A 26,753-nucleotide genomic window follows, 5' to 3' on the forward strand; every position below is an offset into this window, starting at 1 on the left:
CTAGAATCTCTTTACAGATTTGCCAGCATTTTTTTTTATTGAGTGAAAAGTCTCTTATGTGAACTTTTTCAGGCTTACAAAGTCATATCTGGTCTTCTTCAGGCAGATGAGTCCAAGGTGCTGTTATACTGCTGAAGTTCAATGCAAAACTCTTGTAACATACCACCAGCCACAGAAATTACTGTTTTTTCTAGAAAGCCTAGACTAGGTGGGGACTCTGTCACTCCTATGTATTGCCTCAGGTAATTTACTTGGGCCACCCTGATGGCACTTCCTCGTTTACACAAGACCTTTTTCCTTCAATTCTCTCTAGAAACTGATTTTCCCAGATTTGACTGTATGGTGCTACTGATACACACCATGGCAAAGTCAATTTACCTGAAAGCCCATCTGCTTACCTCCTGAAGGCAGCGAGTGCCATCTGAATTCCAGAAACTGGGAAAAAAGAACTTCCTTAAGGCCCGTGCCTGTTCTCAAGTTTAGCCTTTCTGGAGTCACCTATCTCAAAATTTCTCAGGTCAACAAAGTTTGTAGATTAAACATTTTTTATCTTAGCCAAGCATTCATCATTGTGAAACACGGCACTTCCATCTGAAAGAGGGACACATGTTATAGGCATAACCACAGATTCCTCAGAGGTTTGCGTGCTTAGCCAAGCAGGGCAATTTAGTATACCACAAACGTTCAGTTCCTGCTATTGTGATGATAGTTATATCTAGCAAAATAGCAAGAAAAACACTTCGGATGGCGAGTTCTTACATTTGGTTCCTCAGCTCACCGGATACAAAAGTTCCGCGTATTCCTTCTATTGACAGTATCCTGAAAGGTCCTCTTTCTCTGCAGGAGTCTATCAAAACCAGATCTACCACTGCTGATCTACAAAAAGAAGTAAAAACTAGTAGGATAGAGAAATACTTGTGCAAAAATGAAAGTCTCGTTATTTATGGGGCCATATCCTGTGGGAGTGTAAAGATAGATTTCTCTACAGTTTCGCACAATTGAATAGGAATTCAGTTCTAATACTGAGTAAGAAACGTGCAAGCAGAGAAAGCGGTCGAGTGTTCAGCTCTCGTGCCAGTAGACTCTTTCACATCTTACTGTTATTCTTAATGGAAGTCAAAGTATCAAAGTGAATTAAATTCCTGGCCCCTGGCTGTGAAGAAAAGCTCAGAAAGAGATCCTGACTATATCTGAAAAGTCAAGAGTCGCACAACAAAGATTTACTTGAAGAAATGTTGGGGTTTAGGGTATTTCTGTCTTTGGAGAACATGACTTGTAGTTCCTGAGTAGTTAAAAGTTATCAGGTCTGGTATTAATCTTTTACCAATGTTCATCTCTTCTGCTTCACTAAAGGGCTTCAAGCGTATCAAAAGATGTGAAAGGTTTTTTGGACTAAGTACATTAACACAAACATTTACTTAGATGCCTCAGTTAAGCACGTTTTCAGCATAAGATTTGGTTTGTGATATGTACTTAAGCAGAATTAATATTTTTTCAGATAATTACACCTTTTTCTCCTTATATAACCATAACACTGGCAGTAGATAAGAAAAAGAAAACTACAGCTTAATTCTAGAAGTACACTATTTGAATTAGAATTAACATACTGATCCTGATTCTTTCCTCCATAAACAGCTCCCTTATTTTCTCTCCACTCATATGCAAAGCTAAATACTTACTTTATTCTGACATTTCACCACCCACTTCTAACTTAGATCTGAATACTTAGATAGTATCAGAGATTCCCCCGTGACTATAGTTTCTTTTCAGAGCTAGAGAAAAAGTAGGTTTTGGTCAAGAGTTCACCTAATGAATGGCTATTTCATTAATGAATACATTCTTGCACTGAAAATCAGCTTTGTCCAATATTTACAAGTGCAGTATCTCTTAACTCCCCAGACCCTGAAAACATAGCTAGAGAACACTAGTTTACTAAGCCTGGCTAATATCTGTCTCAAGGCTGATGAAACTGGGCAAATGGCCCATAAATAAAATAAAACTTTCAAATTCAAGATGGGATGATTATCAGTTCATTAAAAAGTAAGTAGGCTTCTTTTCTGTTCCAGTACAGTAATAACAGCAATCAAAGAGGAACTTACTTTCATCCATTTAATTTTAAATCAGCTGATATTTTCTTTGATTCATCAGACCTCTCATAGATACTAATATCCTAAATCTTGCCTGTAAGCAGATGATATCCAGGTGGCAACTGTATAACACTTGAATTGTGGAAGCCAAAACCTAATTTTCAGCTGTGCTTAGTACTGTAACATCCTGGAGAAGAGCTGAATCATATTATTTAAAAGTACTGATTGCTACTGCCAGGCATTACAGAGGAGGTCTTAACTTCTTTCTGTTGCCTCCTAAGTCTGTAAGGTGGAGAAAGACAAAGGAAAAAATGTACGGCTTTGATGTTGCAAGGCTGTAACTGCATCAGTGACCCAAAGTTCAAGAGGTCACCAAAACAAAGAAGAGGAAAGAAGGAAAACAAAAGCCTGTTCACATGAAACTCCAATTCCACACTTTCATAATGAGTTCTCAGAAGAGCCTTAACATCATTACTGAATTGTGAAAGAAACCCAAATTATAAAGACAATTTAAAATATAATAGACTAATTGCAGCTAAAGTAATTACTCCTTAGTATTCATACGGCGTATTACCAGAGAACCTTACATTCACAAGTAAGAAGTATTTTTTATTTCTAAAGTTGATTTTGTTGTTACCCATGAAATTCTTTGGGTATAGGAGGATTCACTGTATAATTAAATTACTATTTACTTCTTTGGCCAGGGAAAATATGAGAAAATGCTTATGTTAAGCAGTAGGATGTTGTTATTTATTTTTAAGATACTTATTTAAGTTACTAAGTGGTGTTTTAAAATACTGCTAGTAAATAAACATTAAAATGTGTAGACATACTTTTCCAAATTATGTTCTCCATCACATCCTGTACTCTTTACATAGATTATGCTATACTCGGTAAAGGAAGACTCATATTGTTTCTAGATACTTTATTAATACAAGATTCAATTTAATGCCATATAAAACTTAATATACAGAATTTTTCTTATCTAATCCAAGTTAATGTGATTCTTTGAAAAATGAGAATTTAGAAGTACTCTGCGTTGTGCAGCTCATTAATTTTGTGCAATTTCTAGACCAAATGATAGAAAGACATGAAAAAACTCCACACATTTGCTTTTGACATAGGCAGATAATACTAAGTAGTGGTGCATCTTAGTTGTACCTGAACTATCAGAGAGACTGAGGCCTCACTACAGTGGGTCCTGCACCAAAGTCAATAGACTATTGGGGGTGTCTTTGAGGACAAAACTTGTCCAGGTTGCAAAGACATTATGTGGACATTGCTGACTCCACTGTCGTAGATAACTGAGCTAATTTTATATCCATATGGGGAGCAGCATAGCAATGGCAGCATGGAGCTCCATTCAATGTGATTTACGTTGCTTCATGTGAATGCAGATAGCACTAAAACTTGGTGGAAATTATAAATATACTCGGAGTGTGAGAGGAGGAAAATCAGTACGAAGTGTGAATTCATCAAGAATAACCCATGGAAGCATATGTTCTGTTGCAAAATAGTACAAAATGAAGAAAACCTGCTGCACATGAGAAGGAATGTAATAAAGTTGAAAGATTACGAGAATATGTAAACACCAGTAGGGTGCATGTAACATAGACAAAAAGGAAAGAGGCAGCTCCATGAGCAGCTCTGATAAATTCTCTGGAACACAACAGCAGATGAATGAACTGCTGGCTTGAAAGCAAAATGAGAATTTATCACTTTTAAGTGGGATACAGATGCATCAATCAGTGTTGTGTCACTGGGAATTTTTCTCCAAAAAAAAGAAACAAAGCAATTTTGATTATTACTAAACCTGGTACAAGAGTAGACAGTAGCTACTGCAACAACAAAAAATATGCAGGACTCTTTAGTGAGTGAGCCGTTACTTGAGAAACTTCAGATTACTCAAAAAAATCAAGTCTTGTTGAATATACCTCAAGGCAGTGTCACACCATTCTTTTCCAGATTACCTTAATATTACTGAATTAGCAAAGAAAGATGACCTCGGGGATTTAAAAACTGTGCTAAAATTAAAATTCCAAGTAGAAATCCAAAGGCTGGGTTGTTACCAGCCACATTCGTAAAACACTACCATTACTCCAAATCTTAGTTGAGTCACACCCAACTGTGCAAATCTTCTTTCCAAATGAAGGATGGCCAAGTGAACTCTATAAAATTAACTCGTGTCAGATCCTAGTGGACAATCATCCAAATAAAATACACTGTAATAGAGCCTGTTATTGGAAGTTTTCATGAAGAAGCCAAGAACTGGTCCTCAAGAACTGTTGGTTGCCCAACAGTACGTGATCACACTTTGAGTGAGAAGGTAAGGCCTCCAGCAAAGAGCTGTGACAGGTTACAGACCAGGACAATTCCATACCCCAAATCCTATACCATTTTGCAAGCAGATAGAGATAAATCTCATCATTTTTTTGACGGGCAACCTTATTTGTCCATTCTTTAAATCTTCTTAGAAGATTTAAAAATTATGTTCACTGACTAAAATTATGTTCACTTTGTTCTTCCAGCAATTAAACAGAAGTGTCTCTTCAGACATCTGTTACTTACCGAAGAAGTAAATGCATTCTTACATTAGGCTGCATTTACTAGCTACTGTTCTTTTATTGGTATCTCTAATTTTAGATCTGTATTCTAGAGTATATAATTATTATTTTTTCAGTAGCAGCTAAAGTAGATCAGGAGTGATTTAGCATAGTAAGTGGTTTACAGCTTCATCACGTGGTATACAGCCAGTGAGATAACAGAAGCACTGTACATTTCTGGAATGCTGATTAATAAGTGCTGCACATAGAAAAACATGTCTGTGAAGGACTCCTAGCACAGACTGCCAAAACTCAGACCAGCATTTCAGCAGATTAGAAGTTTCCACACACATTTTAAGGAATAGCATTGTGGAATTTTATGGACCACTCTGTGCTTAACACCATCCAGAAGGCAAAGGGCAAGGGTATCTTTATCAGTGGTACCTTGCCAGGATGAGGTGCACTTCATATTTAAAGTAGATATTTTTGGCAATATGTTCAGAGTAAGTGAAATTCAATATTTTCATTCTTGGGGAATAGGGTAGAAGTCTTACAACTACTATTATATTTATTTCAGTCTTGTAGCAACAGGTCCTGCAGCTAACTTAGCGTGCTTTGGCTTATCAGCTACCAAAATTAACTTTTTTCCTAATTAAATGGAAACAGTTTACCATGCTACTTTATGCTGTTTCTTAAGCAAATGTGCTCTTTTTTTCACTCCTGATACAAAAAATAAGCAGCTTTATGTCCAACTGAAGAATCCCATTTCCAGGAAAACTTAGTCAAAATATCTGGACATTAAAAAGATGTCTTTTTAGAACTGCACTGTGCAGGTAGCAGCAGTGTTTTGTTACCGAAAAAATTGTGAGCTGCTATTTTCTGTGTTCCTGGGTCTCCGATTCTTGGCTTGAAGACAGTCAGTCCTTTGTACTCTGTTATTACAATGAGGTAACCAAAGAAAGAGAGTCTTGGTTTGAGACTGTCAGCTGTTACTAATCACTGCTCCATGGCTTGCTGTGAATCCCTGCTTGCCTCTCCCTCCTGCTCTGCTTAGCACACATAAAGAAGATAAATTACTCCCTAGTTTCCCTTCAAAAAGCATATTGTTTGGCACATTCCAATACTCTGAGTAAAAGATGGAATAATGCGAAGAGTTAAATGGGTATCTAAACAACTCCACAGCAGGGTCCTTCTCAGGCAGATGTGAGTTTCAGGAAATGTACTTTCCTACTGATTCTCCAAATGTATTCTGTCATACCACAAACCCCCAAAATAAATAAACTATCATTTTCAGAACAGTAGAGCATATTCCTGAAAGCGGTTTCCTGTAGTAATGCAAATATCACTGTCACTCAATAGACGCAGCATCTAAGTGTACCGTATGTACATATTTCATTTTACTGGTATGTGTAATGCTTTGGTGTTTATAAATTATTTAGCAATAACAGGCACAGCGTGGGGAGATTTATGGAATTCTCCCCTGCCCTCACTAACTGACAATGTCCTAACACAGGGAAGAATTTTAAAGGGAGAGTCATAGAATAGTTTGGGTTGGAAGGGACATTTAAAGTTTGTCCATTCCAATCCCCCTGAAACGGGCACGGGCATCTACAACCAAATAAGCTTGTTTGCAGCCCAGTCCAGTGTGACCTTGAGTGTTTCCAGAGATGGAGCACCTGTAGCCTCTGTGGACATGTTCCAGTGTTTCACCATCCTTAGCACAAAAAAATTATTCGTTATATCTAGTTTAAGTCTACTCTCTTTTGTTTAAAATCATTAGCCCTTATCCTATTGCCACAGGCCCTAATAAAACTTTGCCCCCATCTTCCTTATAGGCCCCCTTTAAGTATTGAAAGGCCACAATAAAGTCTCCCCAGAGTTTTGTCTTCTCCAGGCTGAACAACAACACCCTCAGCTTGTCTTCACAGCAGAGGTGTTTCACGCCTTCGATCATTTTTGTGGCCCTGCTGTGGACCCACTCGAAAGCATCCTTGTCTGAGGACTCCAGAGCCAGACACAGTACTCCAAATGGGGTTTCACCAAAGCAGAGTAGAAAGGCATAGTCGCCATGCTGGCCACGCATCTTTTGATGCAGCCCAGGATACCGTTGGCCTTCTGGGCTGCAAGCGCACATTGTTGGCTCATGTCCAGCTTTTCACCCACCAGTAGCCCCAAGTCCTTGTCCTCAGGACTGCTCTCAATCCTTTCATCCCCCAGCCTGCGTTGATACTGGGGGTTGTCCTGACCCCGGTGCAGGACCTTGCACTTGGCTTTGTAGAACATCATGAGATTTACATGGTCTTGCTTCTCAAACCTGTCCAAGTCTCTCTGGATGGCATCCCATGCCTCAGGTCTGTCAACCACTCAGCTTGGTGTTGACTGTAAACTTACTGAGTGTGCACTCAATTCCACTGTCCGTGTCATTGATGAAGGTATTGAACAGTTCTGGTCCCAATAAGGACCTCTGAGGGACACCACTCTTCTCTAATCTCCATCTGGACGTTGAACTATTGACCAATCAAGTTATTTGTGCATGGAAACAAGCCGTGGAATATCTGAGCAGGGTGTGGAATACTCTACCACGAAAATAGTTAGGGTAAAAATAGCAAGTGGTTTGAACCTCAAGCTCATTAAATTTCTTACTGATACTGTGTAATATGTTTGCCTGCTGTATCAGAATGCTATATTTAACGTCCCAGTAAATACTTCTCCCCATAGATTACTGTCATAATTTTTCACAAGATAACTAATCTTTCACACACCCTTGTTCTCTCCTTGGCCATCAAATGGTGGATGCTGTTTGCTCAGTTTTTTTGCTCTGGTGAGAACAGAGCCAGCTTAAAGATAAGCAGGGAAGTAAGGAATGCTTAACTTGCTTTAGCAGCACTGTGGCCAAAGAGCAAAGGATGCAGCTTAAAATACAACCAACTTGAAGTAATGACAAGCTGCTGCCAAAATGCTACTTTTCTGCCCCCAAACATGTTCTCCTTCTCTTGCCCTTGTACAAGGTCTGGTGTCCACATGACACGATTCTGAGATGATTCAGTGATAAATTAACAGAAAAGCTAGCCCTTCAACGTGTAAAGTCGATAGCTTTCTGTGGCAAGGGATCAGGCAGGACTGCAAGCTATAGATTAGGTCTTGTCCCTTAGGAGCCACTTGTAGCCATTTAATTGGCTTAATGAATTGCATTACTGTATCACAGCTGTGGGTTTCATTGTCAGCTTGGATTAATCAGTCTTGTAATTTTGGATCAAATACAGCTGCTGATCTTCCTGTGAAATATTTGCCCAATGTCCTTAATAGACCTGGAAAAAATTATAAAATATCTAATTTCATTATTTAAATTTTGTATTCAAATAAGGGTAAGTTCAAGTGAGGTTTAGGGGCAGATTGTCTCATCACAAATGAACAGTGTTCAGTTCTGAGCCTCTCACCACGAGAGGGATGTTGAGGCTCTGGAGTGTGTCCAGAGAAGAGCAACGAAGCTGGTGAGGGGCTGGAGAACAAGTCTGACGAGGAGCGGCTGAGAGAGCTGGGGTTGTTTAGCCTGGAGAAGAGGAGGCTGAGGGGAGACCTTATTGCTCTCTACAACTGCCTGAAAGGAGGTTGTGGAGAGGAGGGAGCTGGGCTCTTCTCCCAAGTGACAGGGGACAGGACAAGAGGGAATGGCCTCAAGCTGCGCCAGCGGAGGTTCAGGTTGGATATCAGAAAAAAATTCTTCACGGAAGGAGTCATTGGGCACTGGAACAGCTGCCCAGGGAGGGGGTCGAGTCGCCTTCCCTGGAGGTGTTTAAGGGACGGGTGGATGAAGTGCTGAGGGACATGGTTTAGGGAGTGTTAGGAATGGTTGGACTCAATGATGCAGTGGGTCCTTCCCAACCTGGTGATTTTATGATTCTATGATCACTTCATGCAAAAAGGCATGCAGGGCTATGTTTCAGACATGTATTTTATGCGGCTGCAGAAAGTCATTATCTGCATTGACTTAATAATTATGATCACCAATACATATAGTTATTTGAAAGTGCTATTTAGCGTTCTGCTTTGCTATTTTAATTTTCTACCACTACTGCTAATAAAATTAATAATCTAGGGTTTGGTCTAATTTTGGACCTGGTCTTCTGAAGGGATCAGTTGTCAAAGCTTTAAATAATATTTGTTTTCCCAGAATTCTCAGCACCACTCAGGACATGCTCAGCAGCTATCAAAATAAATCTCTAGAGTTTAATCATGTTAATTAAACTCGAGGAATACTTACACTGTCTTTACCTAACTAGTGCTTTTCCTTGCAATTTTTCCATCAGCGTATTTTACCATGACCTTGCACAGTGCTATTCATTTCCACAAATCCTCATCAACATACACAAAAGAGATTGTTCTTGTAGTCTCACACTGAGAGTTTACTCATCACACAGTGCTTTGTGGATGTAGGGGGTCGGGAGTAGACCATTTAAGACCGCTTCATTAGGAGAGTGAAAGACAACCTTGCAGAAACAAAATTAGGGCAACACACTCCTGAGTCAACAGTTGCCATTATCACTGTTCCACCAAAAGAGACCCCCTAACAAGCAACTACCATTTCTTAATGAAGAGACAGTAAAAAATAAGCAGGAAAAAAAAATAGCAATGTAAAGATCCTCTGTTCATAATGTTTTATTTATAAAGGCTGAGTCCAAAACTGCTGAAGGAAATTTATGTAAAAATCTACATTAGCAAGGAAGTGCCACAAATTCAGTTCTAATATACTGAATAAGGAAATACTCCATCATGACCACAATCAATATGTATGAGAACCAGAATGCACAGATTCTTCTACACCTCATTCACAACTGGTTCATCGTTTTATCTTTGCAACAACACAACAGTATGTCTCAGCCGAATTCGGACTCGGTCATATGCCCACACATGGTGCCTCCTCAGCCAAGAGCACGCACCACGGCTCGGAACCTGTGGTTCTCTTGATGCTGAGCAGTATTACTGCTATCCTGTGAGAAGCAGCTACGGAATTCAGGCTTGTCTAGCGTGGAGGAAAGGAGGCTGAGGGATGACCTCATTGCTCTCTGCAGGTTCCTGAGGAGGGGAAGTGGAGAGGGAAGTTCTGATCTCTTCCCCCTGATATCCAGCAATAAGATATATGGGAATGTGTCAAAGCTGTGCCAGGGGAGGTTTAAAATGGGCTTTAGGAATCATTTCTTTACCAGGAGGGTGGTCAAACACTGGAACAGACTTCTTGTAGAGGTGGTCAATGTCTCAAACCTGGACTATGCCCTTAACAACATGCTTTAACTTTTGGTAAGTCCTGCAGTGGTTACAGTACCTGTAGGTCCCTTCCAACTAAACTACCTATTCTATATTTAAAATGTTCACCGTTATTCATCAAAAGTAATTTTAAAGAAACCAAAATTTAAAAATCATGTGGGCAGAATGTTAGAGACTCTTGCTACAAACACAAGAATTTTAGTATGGGAAAGAAAACACACAAACTTCTTGTTTTTTGCAGAAGTTTTTAAAGGGCAGATAAGTGCTTTCAGAAACAGGGAATTTCAACATCAAAGCAGTAGCTGAGCATTTTAATTCTTTTAGAACTGAAACCATAGGCATACGTATATGCCTACACTCGCACGCACACCCCCTTCCCGCAGTGACAGAATCTTGCTTAGTGTGGCAACTGATAAGGCCACTGAAAGTGCTGAGATCAGTCCTAAGTAGTCACTGGGTTTTTTAGGATAGGCCAAAGAAAATTAATCTTGCTGCTTGCCCAGTTCTTCAGTGACAAACTATTTACTCTCGAGTGTAAAAACAAATATCCAATTTAAAAACTGTTAGTTAAGGGCCCTGATTCAGTAAACCACATTAGTTAGTGATTAACGTTAAAGACAAATGTAAGTCCAAGAATGCTTTGCTGACTGTGAGTTTACACACAGAAATGGGGCCTCAATCATGCCAGCTGCCGGCCAGTTATCGCTGTGGCAAATAGGCACATTGCATCCAATTGTATAAATATGGGTATTCTTTCTTTTTAAATAAAAACACACAGAGAGAAACTCGTAGGAACTGCAACAGGCAAATAAAATTTGTGCTTAAACTCAAATCTCAGACTGAAATAGCTCGTAGCTTATGGATTAAGGAAACTGATTGTTCTAAAAAACACACACAGTTGATGTAGTTGTGCTAATTAAGTGGAGAATATGTTCTGAAATTTTAGGACATTTTATCACAGGCTGTGCTTTTTGGCTTTTAAAATAATTCTTTGGAATTTATTTTTGAACAAGCAGCTCTGAAGTCACCATGGGCTTAAATGTTGTCTAAAGAAAACTTTCCCAGTCTATTTCACCTATGATATTACTGCAGAGTACAGTACAATCCCTCTGCCTTAGTGTGCTCTAGCGTAATCCAAGGTTACATACAGCATGCTTTCAATGTCAAGAAAATTTAAAACAATAAATGCAAATTCTAGAATTCTGTATAACGTAGAATCATAAGTGCAATACGAAATAATTTAATGGACAGAAAACTGCTCATAGCATAGTAACTATTCAGGAAAATTGCTGCAACATCAGTTTGTGCTAATTTGCAGAGCCGTGAGCAAGTCAGCTGAATGATCAGAACTATCAGAGTAAAAAATCAGAGTTTTTAGCAAGTTGTCTTCGCTAGACTTTTTTCCCCTTTTCCCTCCATCCTTTCTCTCTGTTTCTCCTTTCTTGCAAATATCTACTTTCTTGCTTGCTGTCTCGTCTACACCCCAAAATGTTTTCAATTCTTCTGCAACACCTTCGTTAACGAATAACAATACCGTGCTTTGCTTTTTGCCCTGACACTCTGGAGAACTCCTTGTCATGTCTTTATTTCACTCAGTTTCTCCCTTACTTCTCAAGAGAGGGAAAGAGTAGGTGAAGGGAGAGCACAGGGATAAGGGCTTGGACTTGTTTGCCGTTTTACAGAGTTATGCCTCCCTCCTTCTTTCTACTCTTCCCTTCCTCCCTCCCTGTCTCTCTCACTCCCCATCAGTATTTAAATAATCATTCCCATTCATGTTGTGTGGACGCACACGGAGGGAGAGATTACAGGGACTCTGCTCCGGGTTGCCCTGGCAACTTCAAGGTATCCCTGTGCATGGGGACCAGTGGCAGAGGAAAGTTTCCCAGGCCCCCTGGGGAAGAGGAGGGGAGAAGAAGAGAGGAGGCAGAGATGCTGGAGCCAGCAGCCGTGCGGAGGGGAGAGCAGCGAGCGGGATGAAAGGGGCACATACATCTCTCCAGGGACAATGGCTGGCTGTGAAAGAACACACTGAGAATACAACAGCCTGTGACACATGAAAGCGTTAGAGGAAACTTTATTGCTTCTCCATTAAGGACCTTTCCAAGTCCCATTCAGCTCTAAGGAATCTTGTCAACATCTTAAAATGCAAAGAAAACAAACCCCTTCATTTTCTCATGTTTTAAAAACAGGGTTTTTTTTAATATATTTTTAGATCATTTTTGTTGTTGGCACGCTGGAAGCTCTTGCAGTTTGGCCGCTGTATAGTCTCTCTTCGTTCCCATTAATTGCAGGGAGGAGAGGCTGCCCAGCAGCTCCCCAGTAAGGGCTCTCTGAGGTGAGAGCTTCCTTCCTCCTCATATAGCTTTTGTTCATACTTGGGCCTGTCATCCCTCTGTTTGAATGCTCGCTGCTATACATGTCACAAGCGGTTAGAGCTCAAGAAGAGAAGAACTGTTATCCCCTAATTTCAAGCTGAGAAGTCGCTTATATGATAAGCAAGAGCGAGAATGAGACTGAGAAACCCAAAATAAGGGGCCGTTTATTCATAGCCAGAGTGCATAATAGGAAACCGAGCTGGAAAGTAGCTTATAAAGAAAAGAGTGTGACTCTTGCTCTCTGGCATATCACTTGCACAGGGTTCACCACTCAATCCCAGAATCTGTCCAAGTAAGAAATTGGATCACAAGCTCTAATCCTTCCACACAGCAACCTTTAGCGGTAAGATATGCCCTACACTGACTCCTCGTGATTTTTGGAGTGGAGGAGACAACCCAGTATCAAACGTGGAGTACAAAGACCGGGCTCGGTTAAAGCATTAAGCACATACATCTGCAAACCCTCTAGACCGACAGTGCTCAGCATCTGGTCCCGAATATATTACCTGACAAGGGTAGGATATTTGGAACTGACTGATTGAACATGTGTGCATTTCCAAACCTTCCTACCAAACTGTGTAGGTTAACCTTTTCATGCTCAGGATGTGAACCAAGTTTAAAGCTGATCTTAGCTAAAATGAAAAAACACACAGCCTGTTGCTGCTACTTTAGACATAATAAGTAAGAACATGAAATAGCGATTAAAACATACAAAGATAAAGTTGACTCAACTTGTATGCACGCATTTATTTTTCACTTTTTAATTTACACTTCATTTTGAGTTATATGCCTGCACTTTAAAAATAGAATTAGTAAAAAATGCTGTCTGACATAAACATCATGCAGCTCAGTAGCAGAGCTGAAATTCTCCAAAAATTATTCATTTTATTTTATGCATTGGTTAATAATATTTGCATTAATTTGCATTTGCATTATTTTGAGGACTCTAGAAAAATAACCATCCTCCATCCACTGACAAGAGGGCTACAGGACATACTTCCTGTTTCTAAAGATGAAAAACCTATTTATTACTTGGTAGTATTTATCATTTTCCTCATAGAAATTCAACACACGAATGTAAACTTACCACAAACATTGTCATCCGGTTTTAGAGGTGGAAAAACTGAGCAGAGGAATGAAAGATCAAGTGCTTCAAATGCTGGGTTTCCATTTTCAGTTTCTTACTGTGCCGGTAACACTTTGTTCTTACATTAGTACGGTGCAAATCAAGCAATTCAGGGTGCAAATCTATTGATCTCCCTTTGCGATTCATTTTATGGGTACAAATCTTACTCTGTAAAGGCTTCTGCTGAACGCACAGGCAAACTCTGTCTGAAATGGAAGGGTAAGTATGAAGCATGTGATTGGTTTTATACTCTGGAGATTTGATCAGAGCCTGGAACAGCCTTGATCTCAGTTACATCAGTGACTACCGTACTTTCACTGTAGCTCCAGCAGCTCGTGTTTCCTCCTTGAGCAGATAGGCAGAAGTACAATATGTCTACAATTATTTGAGAAAACATTCAGTTTAGCCAGGTCAGGATTCTAGCTTCATGTTTCCATATTATTTATACTCATGCAGTCCTATTGCCTTATTTTCAACGCTTTCTCCTCTGAGACGGTTACTCAGAGCAAACAGTGGTCAACTTTCATTATACGTCGTATGTTCAAAGATGGCATGAAGATAAATATGTGGGCAGTCTGCAGAAGTCTGGATTAGACAGTGCCATATAGGGGTCCGTAGGAGGAGAGAGGAAAGCAAAGAGATTTTTTCTTGACCACTGTTTTCATTCTGCACTTTGAAAGCTTGATTCCAGGAGGAAGCATCAGCGCTGTTTGGAGACACATATTGTAGTCCTCCAGGTGAAGTATGGGGAAGTTAACTGACTACATGAAATTTTAAGGAGAGGGAGCAAGGGAGCTTTTTAAGGAGAAGAATACCAGCTGCGCCTGCTTGGAATGAGAAAGAACATTTCCATTTCTGACAGTCCTCATGAGTCACTCTTTCTCAGAGATTCAGAACTCTTTCCTTGGCAGAACTGCACCTGCATTTATAAAACACAGTGCAGCCCTGTTGGTGCAATCTGACGAACAAGCACTTTAGCAGAAGCCATAGTGAGCACCCCAGTATTCACATTATATCAGATGCCTTAAGATCAAGACAAGAATTTGGATTAATGTCGCAAGTTTTGCGAAGCTTATAAAAGACTCTAAAAGCTTATTCGTACAGTAGTAAGGATTTTCCGAAACAAGCTAACAGCATTTAATCTGCTTTAAACTCCCATAGCTTGGGACAACTAAACTGAGGTCATTCCATTAGGGACTGAAGAAAACTCTCCCTACACATTAATTGTAGCAAACAATATCAACATTACTCCAGAGTACTCTTTTTTTCTTTCTTACTGTTTCAGATCAGGTCCTGCACATTTCTAAGGCACATTTTTCAGACAATGGTAGCTATGCTAATCAAAACCATTAACTGCCTCACTGGAATAAAGGGAGTGCCACGCTGCATCAGACCAATAATCTAGAAAGTGTTAGCAAAGTACAGAAATCTGCAACTTATAATAGAAGATCCATGGATAGCTTTAAACATACTGACCATCAAAACTCTTCCTACGAAATCATTTTCATCATTCTGAGTTTATATCCTTTACTCGCAACTGGATGAGATGTATATCCTTGTGCTTAAATTTACTAGGAATTGCTGCCCTGGATAGTAAAGCATCAGGGAAGATGGGAGTCCGAGCAGTAATCTACTACATGAGTACTACGATCATCGCTGTATTGATTGGTATCATCATTGTTGTCATCATCCACCCTGGGAAAGGTACTAAAGAAAACATGCACAGAGAAGGCAAAATAGTGCAAGTGACAGCAGCAGATGCCTTTCTTGATTTAATCAGGTATGGCTATGATATTGCACATTTTCTGTACCAATAAGAACAACTGTAATGCTTGGACTCACAAGAGGACAAATATAGAGCATTTTACAAATTGACTGCATAAACTAGCCAAGTCTCTTTCAATTATGTGACACCAGCACCTCTAGCCCCTCCTACGCTACAAAAGAATACATGGACTTATTTTCAAATGAATTTGTTGCAAGATAAGAAATTGCTTTTAATATTACAAGAAATATTCCTTCACGCTCAAAAGAAAGACTTTCTTTTCTGCTATCTGCATGGGTCTTTTCCCCTCCTTCCATACCACAACCCTTTTACGAAATTCCTCTGCTTTCCTCTACCTCCAACTTTCCACAGTTCTCTTACTTCACTTGAATCCCTGATTTAGCAACTCATCTTAATTTTGCATTGTAGCCACCAATCTGGGTGCATCTACTCAACTTGTTAAATTGTGTGGATGGGAAATAAATTCCAGGAACAGGCAAGTTAAATGCTTGAAATAGAGGGGCACAGATATAAAATCTTGTTTTCTCCTTGATCAGAGACTCTGCAATGCCTCTTTTATAGAGCTAATATGTCACAGATGTATTTCAGGGAGTAGGGAAGCTGAGGTTTTGAACTCGGGAGCTTTTCCACAGGTAAAGACACCAAAATTTTGTGTTCCACTAACCCATTTGGAGAAGCCAGAGACATGGAGAAAGGCCTCCAAGAGTCATGCTGCCAGGAAGGGGGACTTCAGAAAGACCCATGAAGAGGTTTGCACTCAGATTCCTCAAGATTTATTCAGTTAGGCTGCTTCTAATTCCCTCAGAAATGTCACCATTCTGGAAAGCAAAGAAACAAATCCCCATATGTAACACACATATATAATTATATGTGTATGTGTTATTAAAGAACACTTCAGAAATATTTGTTTCTGTATCATGACAAGACCCTAAATCGAGTAATAAATATGCTGTGGTAGGCAATGTGACTGCAAAAATTGTAAAGTAGAAATGCATTAAATATTAACAATTTCTTTATAAATCTGGATTCATAAAGCATTAATAAATATGAAATTTTAAGTCATCACTGACCATCAGACCTTTTTTCATTTGGTAATTTCGCTAATATTCTGCTCAATAACCAGAACTGCTATACGATATTGGATACAGACAATGCAATTGCCAGGATCTATCCAAACCTGCTACTCTTCATCCTGACAAAGCTAACCAGGCCAATGCTATATGCAGAGGTCTGCTCACTGCATACAGAAATGCATATTTATCTCAGTATTCCTTTGAAAATTAGTTGGTCAATTCTTTTATAAGCTGTGCCGCTACTCAAAATATTATTAGAGCCTTATTACTTCTCATATTACTCTCTTTCTTTTTCACAGAAATATGTTCCCTCCAAATCTGGTGGAAGCTTGCTTTAAACAGGTAAAAATGTCATGTTATTTCCAACTAAAAATAAGAAAGAAATTGAAATGTGATAGCTTTTTCCTTAGGAATATCCTGTATTTGTACATACAGCAGCAACAAATCTTATGTGTGTTGCCCGCTGTCAAAGAAACCCACACTAAACTCTGTGCTTTGTTTTCAATCACATTGTCTCAGTATTTGCTATGAGAAGTAAAGAAAACATACCTGGCACAGGAAATCGAAGAATAATTCTTTTTCAGAATGTCGAACTCGTAAGTCTACAACAAGATTCATTGAACTCAATGCAGAACTTGCTTTTCAAAACAGTCGTATGTTAAACTGGTAGATACTAAGGTGTGCACCATCTGTACAAAGACTGGAAGATGTTCAATAATATCATGTGAGAAATGTGCATAAGTTCAAAACAAAGGACAAAATCAAACCAGGAGCCTTCCTGTCACTTATGGTAGGATTGCATAGGGGTGTTCTTCATGTGTTGCTTTGCAAATCCCTCTATCATCAGCCTGGTCTTAACCTTAGTTTTTCTACAGAGAAAATAACGGTATCTATCTACATTCTTTTTTTAAAAGGAGGATAGTACAGATTCAGTAAAACCTACAATGTGTATTTACATAATCTGATTTCTTCGTAATCTAATTTCTTGACCTCACAGGCAATCTTGAACTGATATCATTTACCAGTTATTGTTGTAGCAATAAAAAAATGCTGAAATGCAGAGGTCAAGAAGCAAAAGGATAAAGTAAAAATTTTCCAAAGTCCAGCTGAGTTACATCTTGCAGAAGAACTGAGAAGGAACAGTAATATTTTCTTTGTTTATATAAATAGAGACCAATAAAAAGCAGTGAGATTCTAGATTAAAGATTTGGTCAAGATTAAAAATCAACTAGACCAACGTCCAAAACCAACAAACGTTATGCCTCTGTTTTCAGTAAGGATAATGACAAACTCAGGACAGTGATGCAGAAGAGCAGTAGGAAATAGAAAAGTCTGTATCTAAATTAGAAACAAAATTCAAAGAATTTGATCTAGTAAAGACAGGGAATTATATCACCTTTATCTCAAAGTAATGAAAGAACTAGGGCGTAAAGTTATAGATATAGCACCAAGTATTTTTCAAATCATTATCTATATTATTACCTATAACTGCTGAGAGCAATCATAATACCTTTGAAACTGGAGTTTCAAAAAGATTCAGGAATTGATTTAAGAAGTTAACAACCCATTAGCTTGATCCGTGTTGTCCTGAAGAATGTATGTACCTTAAAGGACAGAGTAAGGGCTTCGTAATAACTGAAAATGAAAAATACATGAAAAAAGGATAAGGAATGACAGAGGTTTCTGAAAAATAGATTGTAGTAAAATAACCTTCCACCTCTCCTGCTCATTTTCTTCTTTCTTTTTTATTTAATTTTTCTTTGTGCCATGGAAGTGCAATGGACCAAATCTCTATGCACTTCTGTTAAACAGAGATTGTAATATAAGGGAAGCCAAGTCCTTGAGCAGGGGATAAGATTATCGCAAGGATTGTAAAATTACTGGAAATAAAAATGTAAGTTGCTGGAGGGCTTGCTGTACCTCAGCTGGTATTTCTATGAATGACATTGCCATAAGATGCACACAATGATGTTTACAAATGACAAGAAAGTCCCAGAACTTTATATCAAGTCATCTAAAAAATGTCAAAGAAGTTGGTACATCCCTGGCACTCTGTAATTCTATAAAGTTACAACAGCGAAGAGAATTGGCTCTTGCAGGCACTGACGTGTTTGGTTATCATCTTTTCACTCTTCATCACATGTGAAATAGACATTTAAAGATAAACAGTAATTTCTTCTTTGAGATGGGAAGTCATCATTAGAAAGAAAAAAATAAATTATCCCCCCTCTAATTCAGCTTTAGGATATATTAGGTGACATAACTCGAAGGGAGGGAGTAAAGCAGGAGGAATGTGACTGTCTGGAATACTGAATATATTCGGGTCGTTACATTCAGAGTACGATTCATGCAAAATGAGCACAGTGGAGGAGTTGCTGGAATTGTCAAAAGAACACAGTGTATACAGCAAAAAGCCGCTTGATTTAAAACCGAGACAAAACAGAAACTAATATGGCAGAAATTAAAGTGAGCATAAATAATTAGGTTTTTAGCCTTCATTACCTAAAAAGTGAGGTCCCAGATAAATCTTCAGTCAGGAGTCATAGGAACACCACATCATCAGATTTAAGATACAACTTGAAATATTCTTCCAATAAAGAAACAGCAACAGGAAACCCGACTCACTAAGCAGCAGTCCTAAATCTATGTATCTAATTAAAGGCATCCTATAGATTTTGTTTACATTACACATATTGTATTTCCCGTGTACTTTACAGCTTAGAGAGATTTCTGAAAAATAGTTCAAAAAATAGGAAATTTTTAATGAAAGCTTTTCCTGGCTTTCAGCCACAGCTATGCTTATTGCCACACCAGGATTTAAAATCCGTCATTGTGATAATATTACCCTCAGAATCAGATAGCACCACCTAGATTTTTAGGCATAAGTTATATTTTCATAGCAGATTTGATAAATTAGAAACACTTTACAGGAGAAACAAGTATGTGTAAGATTCATAGGTATCTAAATGACACCATAACATTATTTTCAAAAGTTTACATCCATTTTTTTATATATTTCTCAGAAGATTTATGAAGATAATGATGATCCACCTGGCATTAATCTGTTCCTGTAACATGTTTGCTGGCCCAAACACAAAGCAGACTACTACTCACAGTTGTCCACAGTCAAAGGCATAATACCGATCCGTATCTTTGCACACTTGGAAACCACCGCTGACGTATGCACTCCACGTTCAAATCGCATCTTTTGATGTATTAGGAGCTCACATTCTGTCTTATAGCATCCTTAGGCGGTTTTCTTTCCTGACAGAGGTTTGCATTGGAACCAACTGGAAGGCTTTTCTTTCTCTCTAACCACAGCCAGCAGACAGATCCTCTGATAACTGTGTATCTACTCTCAGCAAATTTTGAACCTGTTACTTTCCCCACCAACAGCAATCACCTCCCAAATGAACTCCACTAATACACAAGAACAACTATCATTTCCAAAGTTTTTCATCTCAAAAGATCAGGTCTTATTCAAATTCTGTTACACCAAGATGTGGAAAAGTGTACTTCCCTTCACATAAGTAATTTTAGTGAAGTAAGGTTAGTTTTCTGGATGCAGAATGGCTTTCCTGAAAAATAAAATGGAGCTGTGTGGAGAGGTTAACCAAGGTGCTTTCTGATGGGGTTGGGAAGATTTTCTATGGTTGCTGGTAGGAGAAGAGTCGTGAACTAAGACTAGGACCTTAGGGCTTATTTAGGAAGGATCTTCCTGCATTTTCTATGGTTCCTCCTTCAGTCTTCTGGTCCTGGAAATTCCCTTTCCCGTTCTTATTTCACAGCAAGTCTATGAGGCAAATAAAACTGTCTCCTCTTGCATCTTATTCTCTTCGTTCTATATCTTTGCATGTTTTCTTTCCCAGAAACAGGAGTGGTGGAACAAAATACGCTTTAGTCTCCTAAAATGATCTTCCATTTTTGGAAGTCAGGAGGAGTCACTGTAGGAGAGAAAGGGAGCCCAGAGAATAGCAAAGGAAATACTTCCATTTCAACCTTTCACCTGAGAGTTGGCAGGACCATTTCAGTCTTCCAGAACCATCAGGTGGCATTCAGCCCCATGCCCCAGCACAATTTTTGGGGACAAAGAGCTACCCTTGCCCAGCAGGTCGAGTTAAGAAGAATGATCTGGAAAATGCTGGGCTTTAGCTTCACTTTGTTCTTCATCGAATATTCCCTCTCCTTGTGAAAGTCCAAAATTGTCTTGATGCCCTGTCTCTACGAGGACCTCCTCCAACTAAATCAGTGTCAGATGGGGATCTCTGGAAATAGCAGATTGCTAATCCAACCAGCATACCTTCTGATGATGGTTATGTCCATATGGCATATGTTGCCACCTTCACTATGCACTGATCATTTGGGTCGTTTTGTGATTCTTAGCAGGAGATTCTGGAAAGACTGGCTGCAGATAAATATTCCAAACGTACCTAAAACTACATTACTTTACTCAAAATTCTCTCTATTCTGCTATATCCACACCCAGTTTAAGGATGTCTAAGGAAATCCTTGGATTTATTTTTCAGCTTTATACATTATCTCTTCATTTCTCTTTGCTGAATTAAAAAGTCCTATCGAGCCTGGAGGTAAGCAGTCACACACAGGTTAAACTGGTTAAACGGATAATGCTTTAAATGTTTGTTCTTTGTGCTGTGCTCTGGGGATATATCAGAAGACAAAAGAATCAGAAGTGAACTTGGGACATGAGGAGGGAGAAAAAAAATAAGTCTAACAATTTGGGAGTGGTCATTATGCTGTGAATAGGTGGGATCTGATGCCAGCTGAAGCTTAAAGAACTGGAAAGGTGCATCTGATAACTGCATTTCTTCTGAGCTATTTTAAATTAACTATTCTTTCCTGAACTCGCTCTTGTCAAGGGGATTGGAAGTGTTAATCACGCATCCTGACATGAATACTAATTGATAAATGCTGCCTACTCATTCTGATAATTTTGGCTAGTTAAGACATATTTTAACCTTTGTCATCATCTCTTACGGAGACAATTTAAAATGCTTTCACACATGTCCATATGGAAAGAAAAGAAAAAATTAATTAGGAAGACAGGTTATCACTGCCTTATTTTAATTTCTTTTCATTTTTATAGGCTTCCATTTAAGCAAACTTACTTTTAAAATTGTCATTCACTAAAAACTAGATCATCATCCAGACTTAGCACAGACAGTGCTGATTATACTGTCTCAGAGTACTGAAAGTAAATTATAAGTTTTCAGAGCAGTTACCTATGTAATTACCTTGTCTGCTAGTTAACCACTGAGTATACTATTACTATGCGATAATGCCGCTCCTTAAAAAATCAAGCAGTCTATTCAAGTCAAATGACTCTGGGTATCTTGTATCACTAATGAAAGTAAAATAATAACATAAGTGTAAATAACTAGTTGATTATGTTATGCAATAAAGTATTATACTGATATTTAATGATATTGTCTATTTCATTATGAAATAATTCCATTCAAATTTAAAGTTGTTCATTAGCACTGTGTCTTGTAAAAAATTCCAGAAATGCCATTACTTTTATAGTTTACTTGCAGTTAAGGTTGTGTATCAAAAGTTATTAGTATTAATATGCTCCAAATAATATTTACCTTGCTCCTCATTTGTTCTCGCTGCATCAACTTAAGGAAAAACTGAGTATTTTTTGTCTAAGATCTTATCAGGCAAAATCCATCTGCCTGGAGACAAAACTCAGAAACGAGAGGACTTCACTGGTGTTATCATTGTAGGTGTACGGACTTCTAGTATAACGTGACCTGCTCTTCTGAGGCCCTTAAGCTTACAATCTCTTCTATGAGCAGTTTTTCATTGCCTGGTTTCTTCCATTACTGAATGATACAAAAGAATAAGGATCTGTGGAATTGCAGCCTGCTATTAAAACGTCAGTGTGAGCTAAAGGAACAGCTGGGAACTCTTAATTCCCACCAAGATAGAGGTCTGCCTGAGAGCACGAATCTCATAAAAGTTCACAAAATGATCTCTTCTCACCAGTTTCTCTGCAGAGCAGTGATAATCAGCTCTGCTATTGCCTCATCTATTTCAAAACCTTTGACATTTTCTATCATCCTGAATGTGGTGTTCATCCTGCCACTTCCTACAAACGGATGGCTTTTTCACTATTCCATATACAGAAAGTTTGTTTTCCGGTGGTCATCAATCTTTGCCTTTAGTGTCATCTGAAAAAACACTAACAAGAATAAAGCTCAAGCTTTACTTTTTCTATAGTAGATATATCTCCTTTGCATTTCCCATATTTGGTTTTCCCTAATTTGTTTTGCTTTAAGAGGAAGCTTCTCATGATTTTTGATAGACAATTGTGGGTGTGAGAAGACAGACACATCCACAGAGTTATGTTTGATCTCATTTAGCAATAATGAAAGACTATGTCAAGTGACTATCCCGAATCAAACAAAGTTGCTCCGAATCCTGCTCGTATTCCCACTTTGAATATTACTGTAAATAAACCATTTCTCCACTGCTCTGGAAGGTGTTCTAGGAAGAGTTGTTCTCTCTTTTAACATTTCTGAATACTTAAGGGTGAATCAACAGAGGAATCTGCATCTCTGTGTACCAGTCTAGTAGCACTAATGGCAAGAAACTTTGCTAAGTGAGGTCCTAAAATCTATATCATACCCTTAAAGAGACTCAGCTAATAAAGAATTAAAGGCATCTTGCTGCTGGGACAGAATCCCAGAATCAGCACACACACACATAAAAAAAGGAATATGTTTATTACAACCTAAAATGGTATCTAACGGGGGGTTTTAAAGGTAAGACACTTCATGAAATTGTGCTTTCTCCTCTGTAGCTGCCTAATTTCCTCTTAGTCTGACATCATAATTTTTAAGCTCAATGGCCAATACTTACCTAATTCGATGTGAGGAGGGCAATTCGCAGGTAAATCAAGACTGTGCTACCAGTGAATGAAAAGCCATTTATGACTTAGCTCTCAGCCTGCTCCAAAAGGCAGCGGCCAACAGTCCAAGCAGCACATGTCTAACACTGCCTAAAAGCCATATCACTGTTACTTTTGACACGTGGGTAGGGATGAGAGAAGACATGAGGGTGATGGAGGTGAATCGGGGCAAAGAGAGTTATGATACATTTAGGGAAAGCAGGAAATCAATAGGAAATTCAGTAGGACACTAGGTTTTAATTCCAGCCTTCATTAAGCAACTTCCTTTCTATCTTTGTCTACCTGTATGTCACAAGTCCAGCATTAAGGAATTTTTACCTAAGTTTTCCTTTTTACTGAAAAACAGTAATAAAAACATAGACATCACAATATTATCATACCTGTACACATAACTATTATTATGAGTAATAATAATAATGTGTTTGATGTACAGTGTTAGGCAGTATTTCAACATTTCTGTTAGGACTGAATTAAACCCTTTTAGCACAAACTTCCAGAACATTTCCATTTCCATCACTCCATCACTCAAAGAGGCAATCCTATCCCTCCTTCTTTGTCTGTGTGGTTCCAGTCTCAGTGTTTCACCCTCTGTGGCACTCTTTGTTAGTGAGCTGATTCACCTCCATAGCCTTTACACCAAAATGGCCTCTATTTCCCTGGTAAGTCTTCTGCCAATTTACAAAATAAAATGAGCTCATGAGAAATCAAAGAACTGACAAAGAGGAGACATTATCGCAGGTTGGATGTGAGTGGGTGAGGGAGTGGAACTGGGCTTTTCCGTGTCAGTCAACTGTTTGAAAAGTTCAGCTGTCTTCCCTGACTACAGCCCAAATCTTAAAACGTTTTGGCAAATTTCATTTAAACCTCAAGAATATTTGACCTCCATGGGGATTTGTTCAGCTACATCTTATGCAAAAACTTTCCATAAATCGCCTTTAAGCAAGTTTTGTTTTAAATTCTGAAAGACTTAAAGGTTTCAGAGGAATACAGTAAATATGTGGGAGTGCACAAAACTATTTAGGTGTGAAAATAACAGAAAATTAGGTCAGTTTGGATAGAGGCTGATATTCAGGTTTTCCATCTCAGTCATAGGTACTGCATTTCACTCAAAAACTTTTGGAGTGTGCACCAATCTCAAAGATATAGAAATCCAAAGGTGCTGAATAATCTTGACACCAGCATCCCATTGCTTTGGTAGGATATTTGGCATCCTGAAGCAGATGAGAAACACTTTACTAGTGGTGTTTCGTATTCTTTGTGTTCAACAAAATTGATCAGGACAGGGCTACAGGGCTTTTTAGAACCAGCCTTTGGATATTGAGGACACACATTTCTCCTTGGAAAAGTATTAAGAGGTGAAGACTGGTTTTCCAAGTAGGCTTTTAGAAGCATATTGAGATTTTGAAATTTATTTGCTCATTCCATAATGGAATCACTTCAGGCAGAACCCTTTGCTTAATTAAGAAGTGGTGCTTTGTTACTGCAAAGCATAGAAAACTAATGAAAGGAAAAAAAAATACATATTATATTTAAATTACTTTCAGTCTATTTTTTCTAATTTATTCTAATAATTCTAATAATAATTCTGTTTTCTAAAGAAGACAAAAAAGTAAGAAAACTCCAGAGCACATGAAAATATTTTCACTAGAAACAGTTGGAAATACATTGTTAGGAAAACTAGTAGTTTTTAAAAATGCAGACTGAGGATCAATAGTTCATCACAAAATTCATAAGCGTGACAACTCTGCATCTTTGTTTTTGGCACATTTGTGAGAGAATGAGTTCTGGAAGCTAGAGGTGAAGGTTTAGTTCTTGAAGGTAATATGGATTTCTGTTGCTTTCCGGAAAGCCAAGTATTGTACACAGTACATTTTATGAACAAACTTTACACAAAGAATTCAAATATACTACAACAGTAATTAATAATTTAATGCGTGAGTTCTACCTTTGTTTGCCATAATTCACAGAATTCCTGTTTTTCTTTTATTTCTTTTAACAGTTCAAAACAAACTATGAGAAGAGAATGTTTAAAGTTGATATTCCATCCAATGACACATCCACAGTGGCTTCCATAATAAGCAATGTGTCAGAAGCAATGGAAACCCTCACCCGAATGAAAGAGGAAATAGTGCCTGTTGCAGGTTCCGTAAATGGAGTGAATGCCCTTGGCTTGGTGGTTTTCTCAATAAGCTTTGGCCTGGTGATTGGAAGCATGAAGGAACAAGGTCAGGCATTAAAAGACTTCTTTGATAGCCTCAATGAGGCTATCATGAGATTGGTAGCTCTAATCATGTGGTAAGTGCCTCTTTGACAAATCCCTTTTTAAGTTACTGACAATGTTTTCTCATAGCAGTCAGGCACTGGATAGCCAGGGTCTATTTGGCAGAAAGTCTGGCAATAAGATCTGAACTACCTATTGGCTTTTTTCATAAATGAACCAAATAACTGTAATTCTGTAAGTCAATAATTTGCCAAAACATACCTACTTTTTCAGAGTGTGTAGATTTTGGCATAAGAAAATTCAGGGTCTATGGCAGAACTTGCTAAGCTTATACAGAGCCATACTGTGTTTCCATAAAGATATCAATCACAACAGTATGATATCAAAGTTTCCTTGTATCCTAATCTGACTTCATTAAAGAAAACTGACACACTTTTCCATAATCTTATTTCTACATGTTCACTTCCAATAGAACAGGTTCCTGCAGCTTTATAGTGCATATATAGTGCATCCTTGCATCAAAACTGCATTGCTTACGCATACACATTATTTTCTTACTTTCTTTCTTGTTCAATAGATGAATAAAATCAAAACACTTTCCCTTAAACTTTACCTGTGAAGCAATGAGGATTTATTATTTGGCAGGTAGAAGGTTAATTAGGAAAATAAATTTTCTCTTGTTGCCTTCTTTACTGTGTAAAACAAACAAAGACCCAAACAAGCAAATCATCTCCAAAACCCAAGGGTGCACGCACACACATGTTGCAGTACTGAACACAAAACTAAAAATAAGTGTGTTGTTTCCAGTAACTAGAGTTATCTTCTGTCGGGAAACATCTATACGAAGCAACAACATTTTTTCCTTCTTTACAAGAATGCTTAAGGTGATAAAGCAGTGGATGAGAATTGCTACTTCAGAGAAATTTCTACACAGATTTAATGGCTTAAATTTTGACTGAGATAAATGCTGCAGAAATTTGGTTACTTAGTGTGAAAAGCCAAGAGAATGTGTAGAAATAAGACTATACCAAAAGTCCAGCTGCAGCAGGATTATATTATAGTTTTGTGCTCGTCACTAGCTCCTTCTTGTCCCGTAGCTGTGCCTGCCAGTGGGAAGAAGCAGAACATACCACCTTTGTTTCTGCCTCACAGTGCAGCTGACCTCTGTCATACAGATGGCTTCATGGTCAAACATTTATCCCACGCCCTGATGGATAAAATGGGACATGGTCAGAAGCGTCTTGAAATCACCAGAAGTTATCAGCCTTCTGTTTGGGTTCCTTCCCAAAGAATATGGGAAACAGCACTGGCAAGATAATAGAAACGGGCACTCGGCATAATCTACAACT

General features: G+C 38.5%; 1 protein-coding gene across 1 annotated transcript in view; it reads left to right on the forward strand.

Annotated features, from left to right (window-relative positions):
* The window catches only part of SLC1A3 (solute carrier family 1 member 3), a 65,773-nt gene that overhangs the window by 30,307 nt on the left and 8,713 nt on the right, over positions 1 to 26,753 (forward strand). The window contains exons 4-6 of the mRNA XM_054054632.1: positions 14,969 to 15,173; positions 16,552 to 16,594; positions 25,183 to 25,478. Of these exons, the coding sequence (XP_053910607.1) occupies positions 14,969 to 15,173; positions 16,552 to 16,594; positions 25,183 to 25,478 (544 nt within the window). The remainder of the gene's footprint in view (positions 1 to 14,968; positions 15,174 to 16,551; positions 16,595 to 25,182; positions 25,479 to 26,753) is intronic.

The sequence above is a fragment of the Cuculus canorus genome, chromosome Z (genome assembly GCF_017976375.1).
Source record: "Cuculus canorus isolate bCucCan1 chromosome Z, bCucCan1.pri, whole genome shotgun sequence".
Lineage (NCBI taxonomy): Eukaryota > Metazoa > Chordata > Aves > Cuculiformes > Cuculidae > Cuculus > Cuculus canorus.